Source organism: Gorilla gorilla, chromosome 13 (genome assembly GCF_029281585.2).
Source record: "Gorilla gorilla gorilla isolate KB3781 chromosome 13, NHGRI_mGorGor1-v2.1_pri, whole genome shotgun sequence".
Classification (NCBI taxonomy): Eukaryota; Metazoa; Chordata; class Mammalia; order Primates; family Hominidae; genus Gorilla; species Gorilla gorilla.
Window position 1 is genome coordinate 92,685,376 of NC_073237.2, and position 16,532 is coordinate 92,701,907.

Genomic DNA, 16,532 nt, shown 5'->3' on the forward strand with positions numbered 1-16,532 from the left:
TCTACAAGGAAGCATTTTTCAGATGCTGATGAGTTCTGTTTAAGCCATCAGCATCCTGGAGGACTAAGGTCACAGTGTCCTCCTGAAGGTGGAAGGGACGCCATCCCCACTGGAGAGGGCTAAGCTGTGACACCGAGAAAGTGCACAAGAAATCTGTAGTTTTGGCTGGGTGTGGTGGCTCACGCCTGTAATCCCAACACTTTGGGAGGTCAAGGCAGGCAGATCACCTGAGGCCAAGAGTTGGAGACCAACCTGGCCAACATGGTGAAACCCTGTCTCCACTAAAAATACAAAAATTAGCCAGTTGTGGCAGAGAGCACCTGTAATCCCAGCTACTCAGAAGGCTGAGGCAGGAGAATCGCTGGAACCTGGGAGGTGGAGGCGGCAGTGAGCCAAGATCGCACCACTGCACTCCAGCCCGGGCAACAGCGAGAGTCTACCTCAAAAAAAAAAGATCTGTAATTTTTCTTTCCTGGAGATAGTGGGAAGTGGGAGGAGAGAAAGAGAAAAGCGTGGTCAGAAGTGTGTCCTCTGTCGGGTGTGAGCTCTGGCCTAGGCTGGGGGCTGAAGGATAAGGCCTGGCACATGCAGGATGGAGAAGTGTGATTCATGAGTAAGGGTGGCACTGAGGGCAAAGAAGGGGCCATGGCCCCCACTCCTCTGCGGTCCAACCACAGGAAATTATCTCAGCATGGTGAGACAGGTGCTGAGATTTGGTTTTTCCAGCTTCCTTCAGGTCCACATTGGTGCTGATGTAGAGATAGCAGCCAGAGGTCTATGTGGATCAAAGCTGCAGATGGACCTTGGGCCTGTAGCTGGAGGGGGATGTGGCAGAGTACAGCAGTCTGCTGCCCTCAGTAGCTGGGGAGACCTTATCAGGGTATCCACTGGCCAAGTCAAAAGGACAGAAAGGTTCATCTCCCTCATCCTCGACAGACATAAACTTCAGCAAGGTGAACAGCCACCCAGGACACCAGCCCACACACATGGAAGGACCGTCATGGACCACAGGGCATCCTCTCCCAGCGCCACCTAGTGAGAGGGGCAGGAAGAAGGGAGCCTCCAGGGAAGACTGAACATTTCTTCCTAAATAGCAGACTAAGAGTACATTTCCTAAATGGCCAGTTGAGATGACTAGATCAAACTCAGTTTAGACTCATTGGACATTCGATGAATTTTCCTGCAGCAAGTAGTGATCTGGAAAAAGACCAGATCAGCAACAGAAAAAATAAAGACCTTATATCCTCTCTGCATGTCTGCTTTGTAGTGTGAGTTACATTGGTGATTCTGCACATTGCTGAAGTTCTACATAAAAATAGCAAGTAATTGAGAAAGTTCAATATCTCTTGCCAGAGTCTTCTTTAAGTCCCAGCAGATAAAGGAATGCTTTGGTAGACTTTAGTGCATGGAACCATGAATCCTTCTACCATCCATGAAAGACAGAGAGAGAGATCCAATTCCTGCAGTAGAAAAGCCAATGAGACAGAGGAGGAAATTGGCAGATGATGGGTAAGTGAGGAAACCCCATCTAACTTTCTTTGGTGGGACTGGAGTCAGAGCTATGCCAATGTTATGTTTGTTTCAGTATTAGTGAGCAATACTCAAGTCTACCTTTGTTTCATGTTTGTGTTTGTTTTTAAAAGCAGTCCAGGAGTGGTAAGAGCCTCTTCTGCCATATGCTGGATCTGTGGCATGCTGGAGCTGGCTTGCACTCACTCATAAGAGCCCACTGCGATCATTCTCAGCAAACTAACACAGAAACAGAAAACCAAACACCACATGTTCTCACTCATAAGTGGGAGTTGAACAATGAGAACACATGGACACAGGGAGGGGAACATCACACACCGGGGCCTGTGGGGGGGTGGGGGGCAAGGGGAGAGAGAGCATCAGGACAAATACCTAGTGCAAGCGGGGCTTAAAATCTAGATGACGGGTTGATAGGTGCAGCAAACCACCATGGCACATGTATACCTATGTAACAAACCTGCACGTTTTGCACATGCATCCCGGAACTTAAAGTAAACTAAAAAAAGAGCCTTCTGTGCACCATGCACTCTTCAATTGATGCACACAGCATCATGTCGGTGGCTTAAACTCAGCCATGCTGGAAGTATTTATACCGTGGAAGTCAAATGCTACACATCAAAGTGGTTTGTGTTTATTTTGTTTTTTTCCCTGGAGGGCTGATAGCTAAACATTGACTGGAATAGAGGGTCAAGAGAAGACAGCAGCCCCCATGTGGAAGCGCCATATATCTTGGTCTTCCCTGCCCAACAGCTCCTGGGAGCCACCTTACTTTCTGAGGGGAGGAGGGAGGCAGCCAAGAATGAGACTTGCCAACTTCGGGGTTATCTAGCGGCTGAGCTCCCAGGCTCCGGCTTCTCCCCACCTCGCCACAAAGTCCTTGTACCTGGCTATATTAACGCATCAATGAGTGCTCCAGCAGCAAGGAAGAGCTAGCCCAGCCCTGCCAGGGCCACCTGCGTGTCCTCCCTCCCTGGCTTCAAGAAAAGGAGAAGTTATCAATTACCAAGATTTCATGGGCAAGGCAGCCACAGGTTTCACCTCCAATTGTGACATAATTCAATGACTCTTTGACAAACTCATCAGCAGTCTTGGTTATCACATTGGTATTTAGATACTTTGTCATTGCAGTCGAGACAGCATATGGGGTCAGCACCTACAACGGGAAACAAAGACCATGGCACAGAAGCAATCCACCCCAGGAAGAAGACTCAGAAATTAACACTCAAGTCCCCATCCCACCATTTCCAGACCCTTCTTTTCCTAGGCAAAGTTTTAAGATCTTCAGTGGAAAAAGGCACGGTACCGGCACAGAGCTGGGAATCAGAAATTTGGTTTCTCAAGATGAGAACCTACCTAGCCAACATCAAGTGGCCCGAATGCCCTGCCCAACACACAGTGTGAATGGGAAGAACTCGGGTCTCTCTCTCAGAACCGAGTTGCAAGACAGCAAATAAAAATACAGGATGTCCAGTTAAATTTGAAGTTCAGACAAACAATGAAAACCACATCAGCACAATCGTATCCCAAGTATTGCATGGGACATACTTATACTGAAAACTATTCATAGGCATCTGAAATTCAAATTTAACTGGAGGTCCTGTATTTAATCTGGCAACTCTATCTCAGAAGTTTGTTTCTAATACATATAACCAAAGTTGGAGCAACTGAAAGCACTCTGGATTCCCACTTTCACACTTCAGTTAGGAACCAAGAGTAGCACATACCTCATAACCTTTTCCTGTTGTGGTAAGAAAAACAATCACACATTGCGCCCTAAAAACCCAACACCATGTTTCCACCTGTGGGCTAACCACATTGTGGCCTGGCATGGGGATTCATAATGGGGTTTTATTACCTTATTCCCAGAACAAAGGGTTTGGCATCTTTAGAAAGAAAAAAGGCTGGTATGGTGACTCATGCCTGTAATCCCAGCATGTTGGGAGGCCAAGGCAGGACGATTGCTTGAGCCCAGGAGTGCGAGACCAGCCTGAGCAACATGGCAAAACCTCATCTCCATTAAAAATAGAAAAATTAGTCAGGCACGGTGGCACATGCCTGTAGTCCTAGCTACTTAGAAGGCTGAGGCAGGAGGATCCACTGAACCTGGAAGGCAGAGGTTACAGTGAGCCAAGATCGTGCCTGGGCTACACTCCAGCCTGGGCTACATCAGAGTGAAACCCTGTCAAAAAAAAAAAAAAAAAGAAAAGAAAAGAAAAGAAGGAAGGAAGGAAGGAAGGAAGGAAGAAAGAAAGAAAGAAAGAAAGAAAGAGAAAAGAAAAAGTAAAAAAAAAATCCACAAAAGTTTTCTACGTTTTATTTTTCTTCACATCACATTTGGAATTACATTATTTCATAATTTAACCCAATTATGAATCAATTAATCCAAATGAGCAGGTTCCTATGGAAATTAAAGCATGATTAATTTGTATAACACTTTTCTTCCAAGGATCTCAAAGTGTTACTCTTTGAGAAATATAAGGAGTGTGTTTTCTCCACCACAGTTTCCAGATAGGGAAGTAATGATAAGTATTTTCATTCTTAAGTGATTTTGGGTTGACAAAACACCTGTATGTACAAAATAGAGGCTCAATAAATACTGTTTAAACATATGCACTTATTTCTTTGTTCGATCTTTACTATAACCCAGAGGTATAAGCAGGCATTATAAGCCCCTTTTTATGGATGGGAAAACTGAGGCTCACAGAGTTTAAACAAGCTGACCAGGATCACTCAGATGATAAGTGGTAGAGCTGTGATGAAATTCAAACCCAACTCCACAGTACATACTTTTTCATTCATTCAGCAAGTATTTATTGAGTGTGCGTTCGGAGAGGCCAGTTGGTTTTTGAAAGATCACAGTCTTTTCACTTTCTCCTCCCTGGTAGAAGAGCACCTCCAAGTTCTCTGCATCAGGGAAGGGACAAGGGACTCCATTTCCCCACCCACATCTCCTCCTGACCCTCCTGCTCCATAGTACCCACTACCTCGGCAGCTGTGCCCCAAGGATCAAGACAAGATGCTGCTGAGGGTCACATGGCTAGGAAGCAGGTGGCTGCGATGATCATTCATGTTTAGAAATCACCAAGGATTCTTGGTTCCTTCTTCTTCCAGACACATGCATAATAGAATTGCACTTCCTGGCCCCCTGTGGCTGTGTAGGACCATGCAACCAGAGTTGGCCAGTGATTTAGGAACAGAGGTGACATGTGTCATCTCTGGGCCAGAGCATTTCATTGTCAAAGCAGGACCCACTAGAACTTCCCACTCCTTTTCCTCTGGCATGTCGGCTGCTCCGTCAGCCTGGGGCCCTGTGTCAGCACAGTGAGCCAATGTCTTCTGTGAACCCACAGTGGATGTGTCACGTGAATGCAAAATAGGACTTTGTTGTTTTAAGCCACTGAGATTTTAGGGGTTATTTTTTTACTGCAGCAAACTTAGCCCAGACAGAGCTGCAGCATTACAAAAGGGAAACCCCAGCTTCAGCTGGGAGTGGGAGCACAGAGACCCCAGCATGGAAGCAGGACCCTCTGATGGGTCAGACGGCTACTGCATGGCAGAGAAAGGGACTGTGACCTGGTGGCAAGGCTGTTACAACCATTCACTATGGCTCAGAAATGATATTATTGGCCAAATTCCTGCCATTAACTCATATCTGCCTACTTAATAAGCTTTACCCTGTAGCTGGTTAGTTTATAGGAACAGCTGCCTAAAATACTCTCACTGGATATTTTAATTGAAAATCAGTGTGTGCAGCAATAATTTCCAAGATATAATTTTGAGTGTGCCTTTCTCCATTTCTAATAGTATATCGTAAAACTTCTTCCCACACAACAATAACAAAACAAAACAAAAACTCTGTTTATTCTACATTCCAGAAACTATCTAACTCTAACTCTGTTGCTGAACCAAGCACAAATAAATCACTGACACTTTAGGAATCACATTGCTCAGCCTGCAGCAGGCAGTGACAGCCCAGCTCTGCCTAGGTGAGGACAGGTCATCTCCACGATGACCTGTGGAAGGGAAGCAGAGTGCCTCCTCCTCACCTGCTCGAGAACCAGAGTGTGGGGACCTCTGTGGCCCATCACAGAAGGACCCCTCCCCTGGTGACTAGCCCCTCCCCTCGTTCAAACTCAGATCAAGTGCCCAGTTTTGTTTTGTTTGCTTCTTCTCCAGAATTCCTCCCACATAAGCCTGTGTTCTGTACCAGGGTCAGAGAGGAAAAGCCACAACCAACCCGAATGTCTGCTCTCATGAAGCATCAGGTAGCAAGAAGGTCCACAGCATTTCTGAGCAGCCACTCCCCTCTCCTATTTCCTCCTCCGCACCCAGGGCACGGGGGAGGGCAACAGAAGCCACAGCAGCAGGTGGGACTGAGGCGCCCCAAAAGCCCAAGTGGCGTCCCCAGCTCATCTTCCTGCTGACCACACGTGAGCAGCCAGACCCACAGGAGGCAGTGGCCCCAGCCGCGGGAGGTCCAGAGTAACCCTTCTCAAGGACCCACAGCCGCCCACCTCACCTGGATGATGACAAGGACTCCACAGCTGCCCATCTCACCTGGATGATGACTTCTTTTGCTTTATATTCCTCTTGCAGGGCCTTGGAAAATGCGCACACAAATGCCTGGAGCAAGAAGGAGAGACACCTGAGGCCCCAGAGTGAGCTCCCTCATCAGAGCCAACTTCCTCTGACTTCAAGGGGCACTGCAGACACACTACCTGCTAGACCTTAAAATAGAGTGGGGAGCTCTGGGTACGGAGGGTACGGAGTTTCAGCTGCACAGGGTGAATATGTTCTGGAGATCTACTATACAGCATGGTGACAAAAGCTAACAATCATAGACAACATACCTGAAAATTGCTAAGCAAGTAGATCTCAGGGGTCCTCACCACAAAAAAAAAACCGGTAAGTATGTGAGGTCATGGATATGTTAATTCGCTTGACTTGATCGTTTCACAACATTTACATATATCAAAATATCACCTTGCATACTATAAATAGACACAATTTTTATTTGTCAAGTACGCCTTAATAAAGCTGGAGAGTGGGGCAGAAAGAGGGTAAGGGAAAAAATGAACCAGCTTGCCTTGATGGGAGTTAGCACTTCATCCCCTGGTCTGGGAAGAGGACCTCCAACTCAGCAGGAAAATCTGTTTTGGGATAAATCCATCCCTAGGGCCCCTGCATAGATTAACCTCCCTTGTACGGCGCCCCCTCCTCCTCAGGCTGTTTTTATGACTAGGGCATGGGGACACCAGGCTAGATCTCCCAGTCTGGAAGGAAGCTACAGTGTCACTTGTCAGCAGGAAGACGGCAAGGGCTCCCAGAGGAGGTGAGTGGGGCAGGCATCCCCGGAGGCTGGCCAAGTTGTGCACCGCAGGGCTTCGTGTGCCCAGAGCAGGTGCTTTATTCTAATTTTCTCTTGGACTTCCCAGTGACTAGCTCAGCCCTGCACATAAGAGAGCGTCTCCAGGCAAACCTTTCCATCAACTTGCCAGATGATCAAAGGAAATTGCCACCTGGGAGAAGTAAGAGGAAGAAGGAAGAGACTTGGAAGTCATGACATCACTCACCTTGGAAGCTGAGTACATGGAGTAGAGAGGCCAAGGAAACAGGGCTATCCCGGAAGAAATGTTCAGGATGAGACCTTTCCGCCTGAAAGGCAAAGAAGCAAAGTTCCCATGGCTTTGTTGCCCTACCTGACCTTGAGTACAAAGAAAACGAAGGGTCCGGTGTGAACACCGCCGGACTCGGCCCTTTCTATGCTTCCTCAAGTGCTAGGGACTCTGCTTCTAGGAATGGTAGTGAACTTCCCCTACCTTCCCCTGGAGGGCGCCACACAGCGATGTCTGAACTTCCCCTACCTTCCCCTGGAGGGCGCCACACAGCGATGTCTGAATTTCCGCCGCACAGTGATGCCACCTGGCAGTCATGTGACATCACATAATGTGAGGGGCTTGCTCTTGGAAACAGGCTGCGCTACAACTGAGGTCTCTCCACCGAAATACTGATAACCAGCTCAGCTCAGGATTTAAGGGGAGAGAATCCTTCTCCCTTAAATGTGACCACATGAGCTGCCGGTCCCTTTGGACTCAGGACCCACAGCAGGACAGATGTCACATGGTGGAATATTGTCTTGGATAGAATTTCACAGTACAGGACCTGCTCACACAGATACCCTATGCAAGTCTCCAGGAGCCTTACTTGTCCTTTTGAAATTCAATATTCTTAATCCTTCCCAATTAGACGGATACAATGGAGGGGCAGGGGACAAGAAACTGCAAATTAGAATCCAAGGCCAAGCCCTTTCTTCCTCTAGGGAAGATAAGCTATCAAGCATTTGCTTTTAATGAACACACCTGAGAAAAACCAACTCCCAAATGGGCATTGGAATAGGGTGACATAAATATGGAATAAGTGGAGGAGCTGACAGAGCAGTGATTTTCACAATAAATCGGAGTATTCTCTCTGACAAAAGCTGAAATTCCTAACAAAGAGATGGTCTTGATCTCGGGCCAACTTCTGAAGTTTTCTTTTACACTCAACATTAGTTGATTTTTCTTTAATCCAGTGTGTGCTGAAACTGCCGTTCTCTTCCTCCCTCCGATGTGTGTTACGTTTGACCTTCACATGAGCTTGTCTGTCTGCAGAGCTGGCCTGGCCCAGAACGTTATGTTTTTTTTCCCATAATCACTGTGTGCTTTCATCATAGCTGTTATCGTTAGTTAAAGCACAGCCAGATGGACTCTGTGTCCCCAGTCCCTGAGTCAGCTGACCGCCAGGGCAGGGAGGCCATGTTGCTCCACACTTTTTTGAAGAAGGCCTTACCTTGATTCCATATCTTTCAGAATTAGCTGTGTCATCTACAAGAGAAGGCCAAAGGTAAGCCCGACAAGGAACTAAGTAGCAGTGCAAGGGGGCAGGATGGAAACAGGGAAGGGAGTGCGGGAGGAAGCTGGGAAAGAGCCTCATCTTCTCAGATGGCCTTGAAAATTGCTAGCACTCATTGGAGGTCACTCTGGCCACATTAGAGTCTGGCTGGAACCCACAGGAGCCAACCTAGACAAATGACAGGCTGCTCTGGGGCCTCTGGTTTCTTCCCCCTAAAGCTAATGTCTTCCTGGAAAATGAGGGCAGTGAAAAATTGGGGGAATTGGCTTACAGCTGTGGGACCAACACTGAGGTTCCCACGATACTCTTCATTCTGCGGGACAGGCAAAAGTGGACTGGCCATGAGTTGGAATTGGGGAACTATGGGGAAACCTAACAAGACTCTGTAGAGAGAAGGACCCCTCTTTGATTCAACAGCAACCGCTTACGCAGCCTGCAGCTAGGCTATGAAATAGCTCTGTGGACACAGCGCATGGCCACCTGTATTGGAATTACAAGAGCTTTGAGAGGCCCCTTCCCCCTCCCAGCCTAGAGACCCCTGAAAAGGTCTTCCCTGCCATTTCAGGAGCCTAAAAGAACTTTTTGTTTCAAAATTACAAGGTACACATTTTACAAATGAAGGAAGAGGCAACCCCATGGACTGAAATGTTCTCTGAGGTAGAATTGACCGCAATCAGGCCTGGCAGGCCTGGAGCACATCCTGACTGCAGCAGGTTTGAGACAAGGGACCCAAGTGAAAGGAGAGGGGTGGAGACATCAAGGCACCTGGGGACCGGAAGACACAGGCTGCCCATTTCTCCATGCTGTCCAGGGGCCCTGCAGCAGCTCCTCAGAGGTGCCCGCTCCCAGGCCAGGCCCCAGCCTGTCTCAGAGCCTCCAGGGAATGTCTTCGCTGCTGGGGGGCCAGGGGGCCAGGGCAGTGGAGGGGGTGGGGCTCTCTAGAACCACTGGGCTGCCTCTGCAACACTGGATTTTGGGGAAGAAGAGGGAGGATGAGGGGCGAGATAGTGTCAGACCGCTTTCCGTGAATGACTTCATAGGGATATTATATGAGCCTTGTCAGCCAGCACCCACATTGCCTCAAAGCCTCCCGAATGAACTCACTAGCCCTGTTGGCTGAATGATCCCAATGAGAGAGACAACACTGAATCTTGTGGGTCCCCTCAAGGCTTCCAATATTCAGTTTCTTATTCCACCTTCCCTTTGCCCTCAAATGCATATTCTCCCATCCCTGCCCCGAAAGAGAACTCGACTATCTCCAGATGGCTTCTTTAAAATAGTGCGGCTTCACTAGCCATGCTTCTAACCAGCGTGGTTCACTGGGGCGTGGTATACTTAGAAGCTAAACTTCAATTTATTTTATTTCATACTTAGGGAACTTAGTGTCTATCAATATATAATTTTTTTAAACAAATCAAAGCATTTCTCTGCTAAAGGAGTCAGAGGGTTGTCAAGTGCATTTGGGAAATGCCTACGATCAAACAGCCCAAGACTAAAAGGTCAGTTGTAAAATAACGTGAAAGACTTTAGTGGTAAGGCTGCAGATGACAGTTAGACATATAAAACTCATAATTACATCAGCTGGGGGCTCCAAAAAGCCATCAATTGCTAAGCACAAAAAGATGTGTGTACCCAATAGCAACTGAGCAGGAAACCATAAAATACCAGCATGCTTACAGAAAAACAACCAAATAGTTATTGTCAGCCCAACTTATTCACCTGAAAAGAAAAAAGTTTTTGTCTACTCTGCCTCCATTTCACCTCCTTATCTTAACAGCAACCTGGCTTCTTTGGGAAATCCGTCCTCCCCTACTTCCAGTCCACGTTGTTCAGATGGGTGAGACTGAGCCTTCTGCTACTCTCCAACCAGGGTCCCAGCTCCTTGAAATCAGGAATCAGACTTTACTTATCACTGCAGTCCTACTGACCTTCCAGAGTGGTCACCAAGGCTGCCATATACAGCTGTGAATGTTGTGTACTGAGCAAGGTGTGGGGTTAGTGCAGGTGGGAAGCTCAGAGCTCACTCACAAGCCACGTGTCCTAGTAGAGGAAGACGGCTTTATCCCCAGAGGAAGGGGGAACACGTCATTCACACAAAATCCTCATCTACTCACCAAGTCACACAGCCTCAAGCTGTGTCCATTCTTAAACAGTACCTTTCTCTAAATTGTCTACATAGGATAGCTTTGAGGGACTCATGCTATACATCTTTGTGCAGCTGACCCTCATCAAAGAACTTGAATGCTGAATGGTGCCTAAGACATCTCTTGATCCACAGCCATTTTTTTTTTTTTTTTTTTTTTGAGACAGAGACTTGCTCTGTCGCCCGGGCTGGACTGCAATGACACAATCTCGGCTCACTGCAACCTCTGCCTGCCCGGTTCAGGCGATTCTCCTGCCTCAGCCTCCTGAGTAGCTGGGATTACAGGTGCCTGCCACCATGCCCGGCTAATTTTTGTATTTTTTAGTAGAGACAGGGTTTCACCATGTTGGACAGGACGGTCTCCAACTCCTGACCTCAGGTGATCTACCTCGGCCTCCCAAAGTGCTGGGATTACAGGCATGAGCCACCACGCCCAGCCAATCCACAGCCTTTTAGTAGCAGATGCAGAACGTCAAGTTCAAGGAGGCTACATAACTTGTCCAGTGCTGTCCAACTAATTAGTAGCTGTGCTGGGACCAGAACACAGATGAATTTGAGCTTTGATTTAACAAATATTTACTGAACAACAAAAGTCCAGAAAATCCAAGCCACGCCCTCCGTCAGTTTTCCAGAGTGAGCTTTCCTCCATCTACAAAGCCTAAAATTAGAGGAAGATACTACATTTTTTTAGAGTTGCCTTGGAATCCTGAATACGTTTCAGCATTATCAAGCTTAGTATGTTCCGACGTGTGACAAAACTGAAAGCAGAAATAGAATTCAGATACAAGGGAGAGTTGAATCCATTACTGTATTTTCTAGATGAAAAACAGAACAAGACAATTACAAGACCACGACATGGCCTCTCAACTAAGTGTGGTTCGATTTCAAAGAATCCTGCTTCTACAGTGGATGGGCACAATTCTCCTGAGTTGCCAAATTTCAAGTTACTACATGTTAATGCATTTCGCACATATATTGATCACATACCTTGACTACAGAGGTGATGTTACAATGGATGAGGCTCTGTAAGAAATAATCACAACCACACATCAGCCGGATGATTAGAGAAATTCTCCTGGAAAGTAGTTGGTGCTAAAGAACCATGAAGTGGGCAAAAGTGCGTGTCTGAACAGTTTCATCACTCACCCTGCAAATTAGGCTCATAACTGCCTTCCAGCAAGCAAGCACTAGCATCAAGAAACATCTGACTCCCATTCTGTCATTCTGTATCTATGTCCTCTTGACTAGACGTCAATTAAGAGTTTCCTGGAAAACTTGGAACTATATTCCTGGAGGAATATAAATACGGTTTTTCAAAGGGAGCTACTCCATTCTCAGCTGGAGGAAGAGGGGTTAGCCTATGTGAGTCTAGGAGAACAGAAAGACAAATGGTTGTATAATATAAGGTAGAGGTTCTGGGCTATGGAGGGCAGGTAAAGAAACCACTAGAATCACCAAAGATAAAGAGAAAGGACAAGAGGACGGACACAGACACTAGCACAAACACAGACACACACAGGCAGAGGAGCAATCCTGGAACTTGCTTCATGGAGAGACGTAGATTTGTGCCAGAAACAGAGTGTGGGAGACAGAGCCCACACAGGAGATGTGTGGTCCAGAGAGGAGTTCAGGAGTTTGGTGAGGATGTGCAGCAGCGCCCAAGCAGTCTGGCATTATCACCCAGTGCAGCAGACTCAGGGCTTACACAGGACAATGGGATACCTGCAGAAGTGGGGAATGGAAGCATGAGAGCCTGTTCAGATTGGTGTAGCCCTAATGACTCCAAAGGTCAGGGCCTAAGGAAGGGTCAACAAATTGTGCCTTCAAAAACTGTTAAATGCGGCCGGGCACAGTGGTTCATGCCTGTCATCCCAGCACTTTGGGAGGCCGAGCCAGGTGGATTACCTGAGGTCAGGCGTTCGAGACCAGCCTGACCAACATAGTGAAACCCCATCTCTACTAAAAATACAAAAATTAGCTGGGCGTGGTGGCAGGCGCCTGCAGTCCCAGCTACTCAGGAGGCTGAGGCAGGAGAATCGCTTGAACCCGGGAGGCAGAGGTTGCAGTGAGCCGGGATCATGTTACCGCACACCAGCCTGGGCGACAGAGGGAGACTCCATCTCAAAAAGAAAAAAAAAGAACTGTTAAATCCATTAAAAATGTACTCCCAACCAACAATGGCAGTCATGGGTCTGAGCCAAGTTTACTGAACTTACAATCCTGCCAGCCATAGAGTTTGTGTCATATACTTCCCTCACACTGAAAGTTAAACAAATCTTAGTACCTGGGAAGACAGAGAAAGCCAAAGAGCTGGTCTTCTCCCATATATGTTCACAGCTGCGAATGTGTTAGGCAGAATTACCCTTTATAAAGTGGAGTGCAGCACCCCAGAAGCATGGGACAATGGACAGGTAAGTTTTGATGTGCAGAGAAGGAGGAAGATGTCCATATCCTAGAGATATCGTGAAAAGCGGTACTCTTGACTGTGGATGGAGTGCTAAGGTGAAGAGAAAAGGGGGCCTCAATACATACAGTCCAGGATTTCGGCCAGATGCATGCTTCCATCACGCCTTCCCAGGCCTGACTCATTACCCAGCCAGGGGACCCAGAACCTGGGTAAGAGGAATCTATACACAGAAGAGCACAAGTCTACCTGGATTTCATCCGGTGCGTTCAGGAAATGGCTTGGGAGAAGGTTTGGAAGCATTCCGACATTGTTGACTGGCAGAAAGAAGCAAAACAAAAATGTGTCAGAAGATCAGGTGGGAGATTTTCCCAAAGAACCATGTACAAAAAGATTGACATGTAAGGTTGTTCATCGCAGCATGATTTGATAATGGTGAGGAAACTGGGGGGAAGTTTTTGTCCAGTAATAGGAGACACCTTCAATGAATCGTGGGGTTGTCATATGTTGGAATGCAGTGTAGTCATTAAAAACTATGGCTGGGCTGCTTACATGGGAGAACATGCATGATGTAAGTTTTTTAAAAATATATGACAAAACAGCATATACGTATAATTCCAGTTTTGAAAATATGTGTGTTTAGGATTAGAAAAATGTGCACCAAAATGCTACCTCAGAATATTGGGATTTTAAGAGATTCATATTTATTTTATTAGCCTGTCTATTCTTTCCAATTTTTCTGCAATGATATGCTGTACACTTTCATATGTAAAAATGTAATTATTTTTAAAATTCAGCAGAAGGTTTAGAAATCCAATTTGACTTTCTTCTATATATACCATAAACACTGCACTGTGCACGTGGCCATAAAGTATCTTGTCTATAAATCATTACAGAAATAAATATTATCTTGTTTTCTGAATAAGAAAGAGAGTCAATTCTCAACTAACTATACTATTTCATGGATCAATCACAGCAATGTTTGTTTGCTAAACTAATTCCTTTAGGCCAGTGTTTCTGGGATTCTTTTTCTGCCAAATGTCAACGTCAGTTCCATAAAAGAAAATTCATTTTAATATTAGAAAATATAGTTGGTCCGGCCGGGTGCAGTGGCTCACACCTGTAATCCCAACACTTTGGGAGGCCGAGGCGGGTGGATCATGAGGTCAGGAGTTTGAGACCAGCCTGGCCAATATGGTGAAACCCCCTCTCTACTAAAAATACAAAAATTAGCTGGGCGTGGTAGCAGGCGCCTGTAGTCCCAGCTGCTTGGGAGACTGAGGCAGGAGAATCACTTGAACCTGGGAGAGAGAGGTTGCAGTGAGCCGGGATCACACCACTGCACTCCAGCCTGGGCGACAGAGCGAGACTCCGTCTCAAAAAAAAAAAAAAAAAAAGAAAAGAAAATATAGTTAGGGGTTGAAATATCTATGTTTGATACATTCCAAACCAATATATAAATTTTTTTATTCAGTAATGCGTCTAGAAGAAGTGTGCTTTGATATTCAACTTAACGGGACAGCTTAAAATACAGTCATGGTTTGAGTATAAATCACCATGAAATAATCAAATGTCACTCATCAGTGTCAGGTTATTTCACCGATGTATGACAACAAGCTTTGCATCTTGCAATTTACTCACCTAAAATTCCAATTTCTAAGCCTGCAAGTTTTTCTTTAATAGGCTCATAGATGTCATCTTTTGTAAAATCTGCTTGTATAATCTTCACACTCCTCCCTGTAGTCCGCTCTACATGAGAGACAACAGTTTTTTTAATCAACAGGGATCCAAATGCCCCCTCGCCCATGAAGTTTCCCCCAGTGCTCCTGTATTACGTGAGCAAACATTGAAGAGGACAGCCCATTGCCCTAAATAAAAATGGGACATGGTTCTGGGTAAATGTTGGGAGGTGCTAAGATTGGTGAATGGTGGTTCCTACGTGTCTCTAAGAGTTACTGCAGGGACACGTATATATATTAAGATAGATTTACTGCAGCGGTTCTCAAAGTGGAGTCCACAAACCGCAGCATCAGGGTTACAGGGAAACTTGTCAGAAATGCAAATTCTCGGGCTCTACCCCAGACCTATTGCATCAGAAACTCTGTGGGTGGAGCCCAGCCAGCCACCTGCTTAACACACCTCCGAGGGACTCTGCTGCTTGCTCAAGTTCGAGACCCCGGACTGACAGCTGTAAAAGCAAGGTCTGACACTGCCTCTGCTCACAAGTGTCAAGTCTCCTCCACACAGACCCAGCAACTCTTTGTATTTGTCCAACGCTTTAGCATTCACAGAGCATTTACATACACAATGTCTTATGGTCATTGTCCCTACAACCTTCTAAAGTAGGCATTATGACTTTCATTTTCCAGAGGAGAAAATGAAGGCTCAGAGAAGCTGACTGACGTAGCCAAGACCATCCACTCTCTGTTCACTCCACGTTCAATGCGCTCCCCACTACCCTGTGTTAACTTTGCCTTCTGCGGGAGTTTTCCGTCAGATGTGAAAGCTACAGAGTTTACCAGTGGCTTGGTGAGCTGCTTTGCTTTGGAGTGGGCCAAGCAATCTTGAGGCATAGTTTGGGGGTGGACAATGCTTTCAGTCCAAAGACACTACTTGCTTTTCAAAAGGATGATAAAAAGCACATTTCAGCATTGTGAGGCAAACACTAAAGAATGTCTCGGTCCTAGTCAAAGTTACTTCTGATATCCAGACACAGAACAAAAGCAGAATTCATGGGTTCAAGGGCACTGTGCTTCACAGTGTGACTGCATAGCCCACACCTCCCACACCCATCTCCTGTCCCAAATCTCCCCCAGGGAAACAAGGCTCACCCCTGACAGCCCACCATAGTCTTCACAAGTCTCCATAACTAAAGTCTCATCCTTTTGAGTTAAAGAGTTTGTTAATTATTAAATTGATAATTATTAAAATTCAAAGGTCCCAAAAGAAATATGATTATCATTATTAACAAAAGAACACTTCAGAGCAAATCATCATAATAAAACATTATGATATAAAAGTTGCCTCAGGGTCGTACGGTGTACGACCTCCACATCCTTACATGACGATCCTGGATCAAAACTGTTTATAAAATCTGACAAACACCAGTAAGCATTGTCCCTCATCCTCCTGCCAACAGCAGAGCACAGACATGGGGAAGGGAAGTCCCAAACACCGATCTTGCTTTTGAAGGGAGTGGCAGAAGCAACCAGGCAGCCTGCTGGCTCAAGGATATGCTGTACACTTTCATATGTAGAAATGTAATTATTTTTAAAATTCAGCAATTAGTTAATTCAGGAATTAGTTTAGCAAACAAACATTGCTGTGATTGATCCATGAAATAGTATAGTTAGTTGAGAATTGACTCTCTTTCTTATTCAGAAAACAGTGTATCATTGCACAAAAATTGGAAAGCCCGCTCAAGGTTGAGCAGGGCTGATGTAGCAATGAAGGCATCCACCCAAAGGACAGAGCGGACCTATTTGTGCCTCAGTTAGTTCCTGCTTCCCCCAGCCCACAGAGCCAGCGTGCACTAAAGCTGACACCTTCTATCCCGCCCTCTGC

At 46.2% G+C, this 16,532-nt stretch overlaps 1 protein-coding gene across 2 annotated transcripts in view; it reads right to left on the reverse strand.

Annotated features, from left to right (window-relative positions):
* Positions 1-16,532, reverse strand: part of HSD17B3 (hydroxysteroid 17-beta dehydrogenase 3) — a 71,266-nt gene that overhangs the window by 2,895 nt on the left and 51,839 nt on the right. For both annotated transcript variants that reach the window (XM_004048304.5, XM_019033153.4), the window contains 7 exons: positions 14,610-14,717; positions 13,218-13,285; positions 11,552-11,587; positions 8,359-8,393; positions 7,104-7,185; positions 6,088-6,153; positions 2,534-2,683 (listed from right to left, as the gene is read on the reverse strand). In XM_004048304.5, coding sequence (XP_004048352.4) covers positions 2,534-2,683; positions 6,088-6,153; positions 7,104-7,185; positions 8,359-8,393; positions 11,552-11,587; positions 13,218-13,285; positions 14,610-14,717 — 545 coding nt within the window. The remainder of the gene's footprint in view (positions 1-2,533; positions 2,684-6,087; positions 6,154-7,103; positions 7,186-8,358; positions 8,394-11,551; positions 11,588-13,217; positions 13,286-14,609; positions 14,718-16,532) is intronic.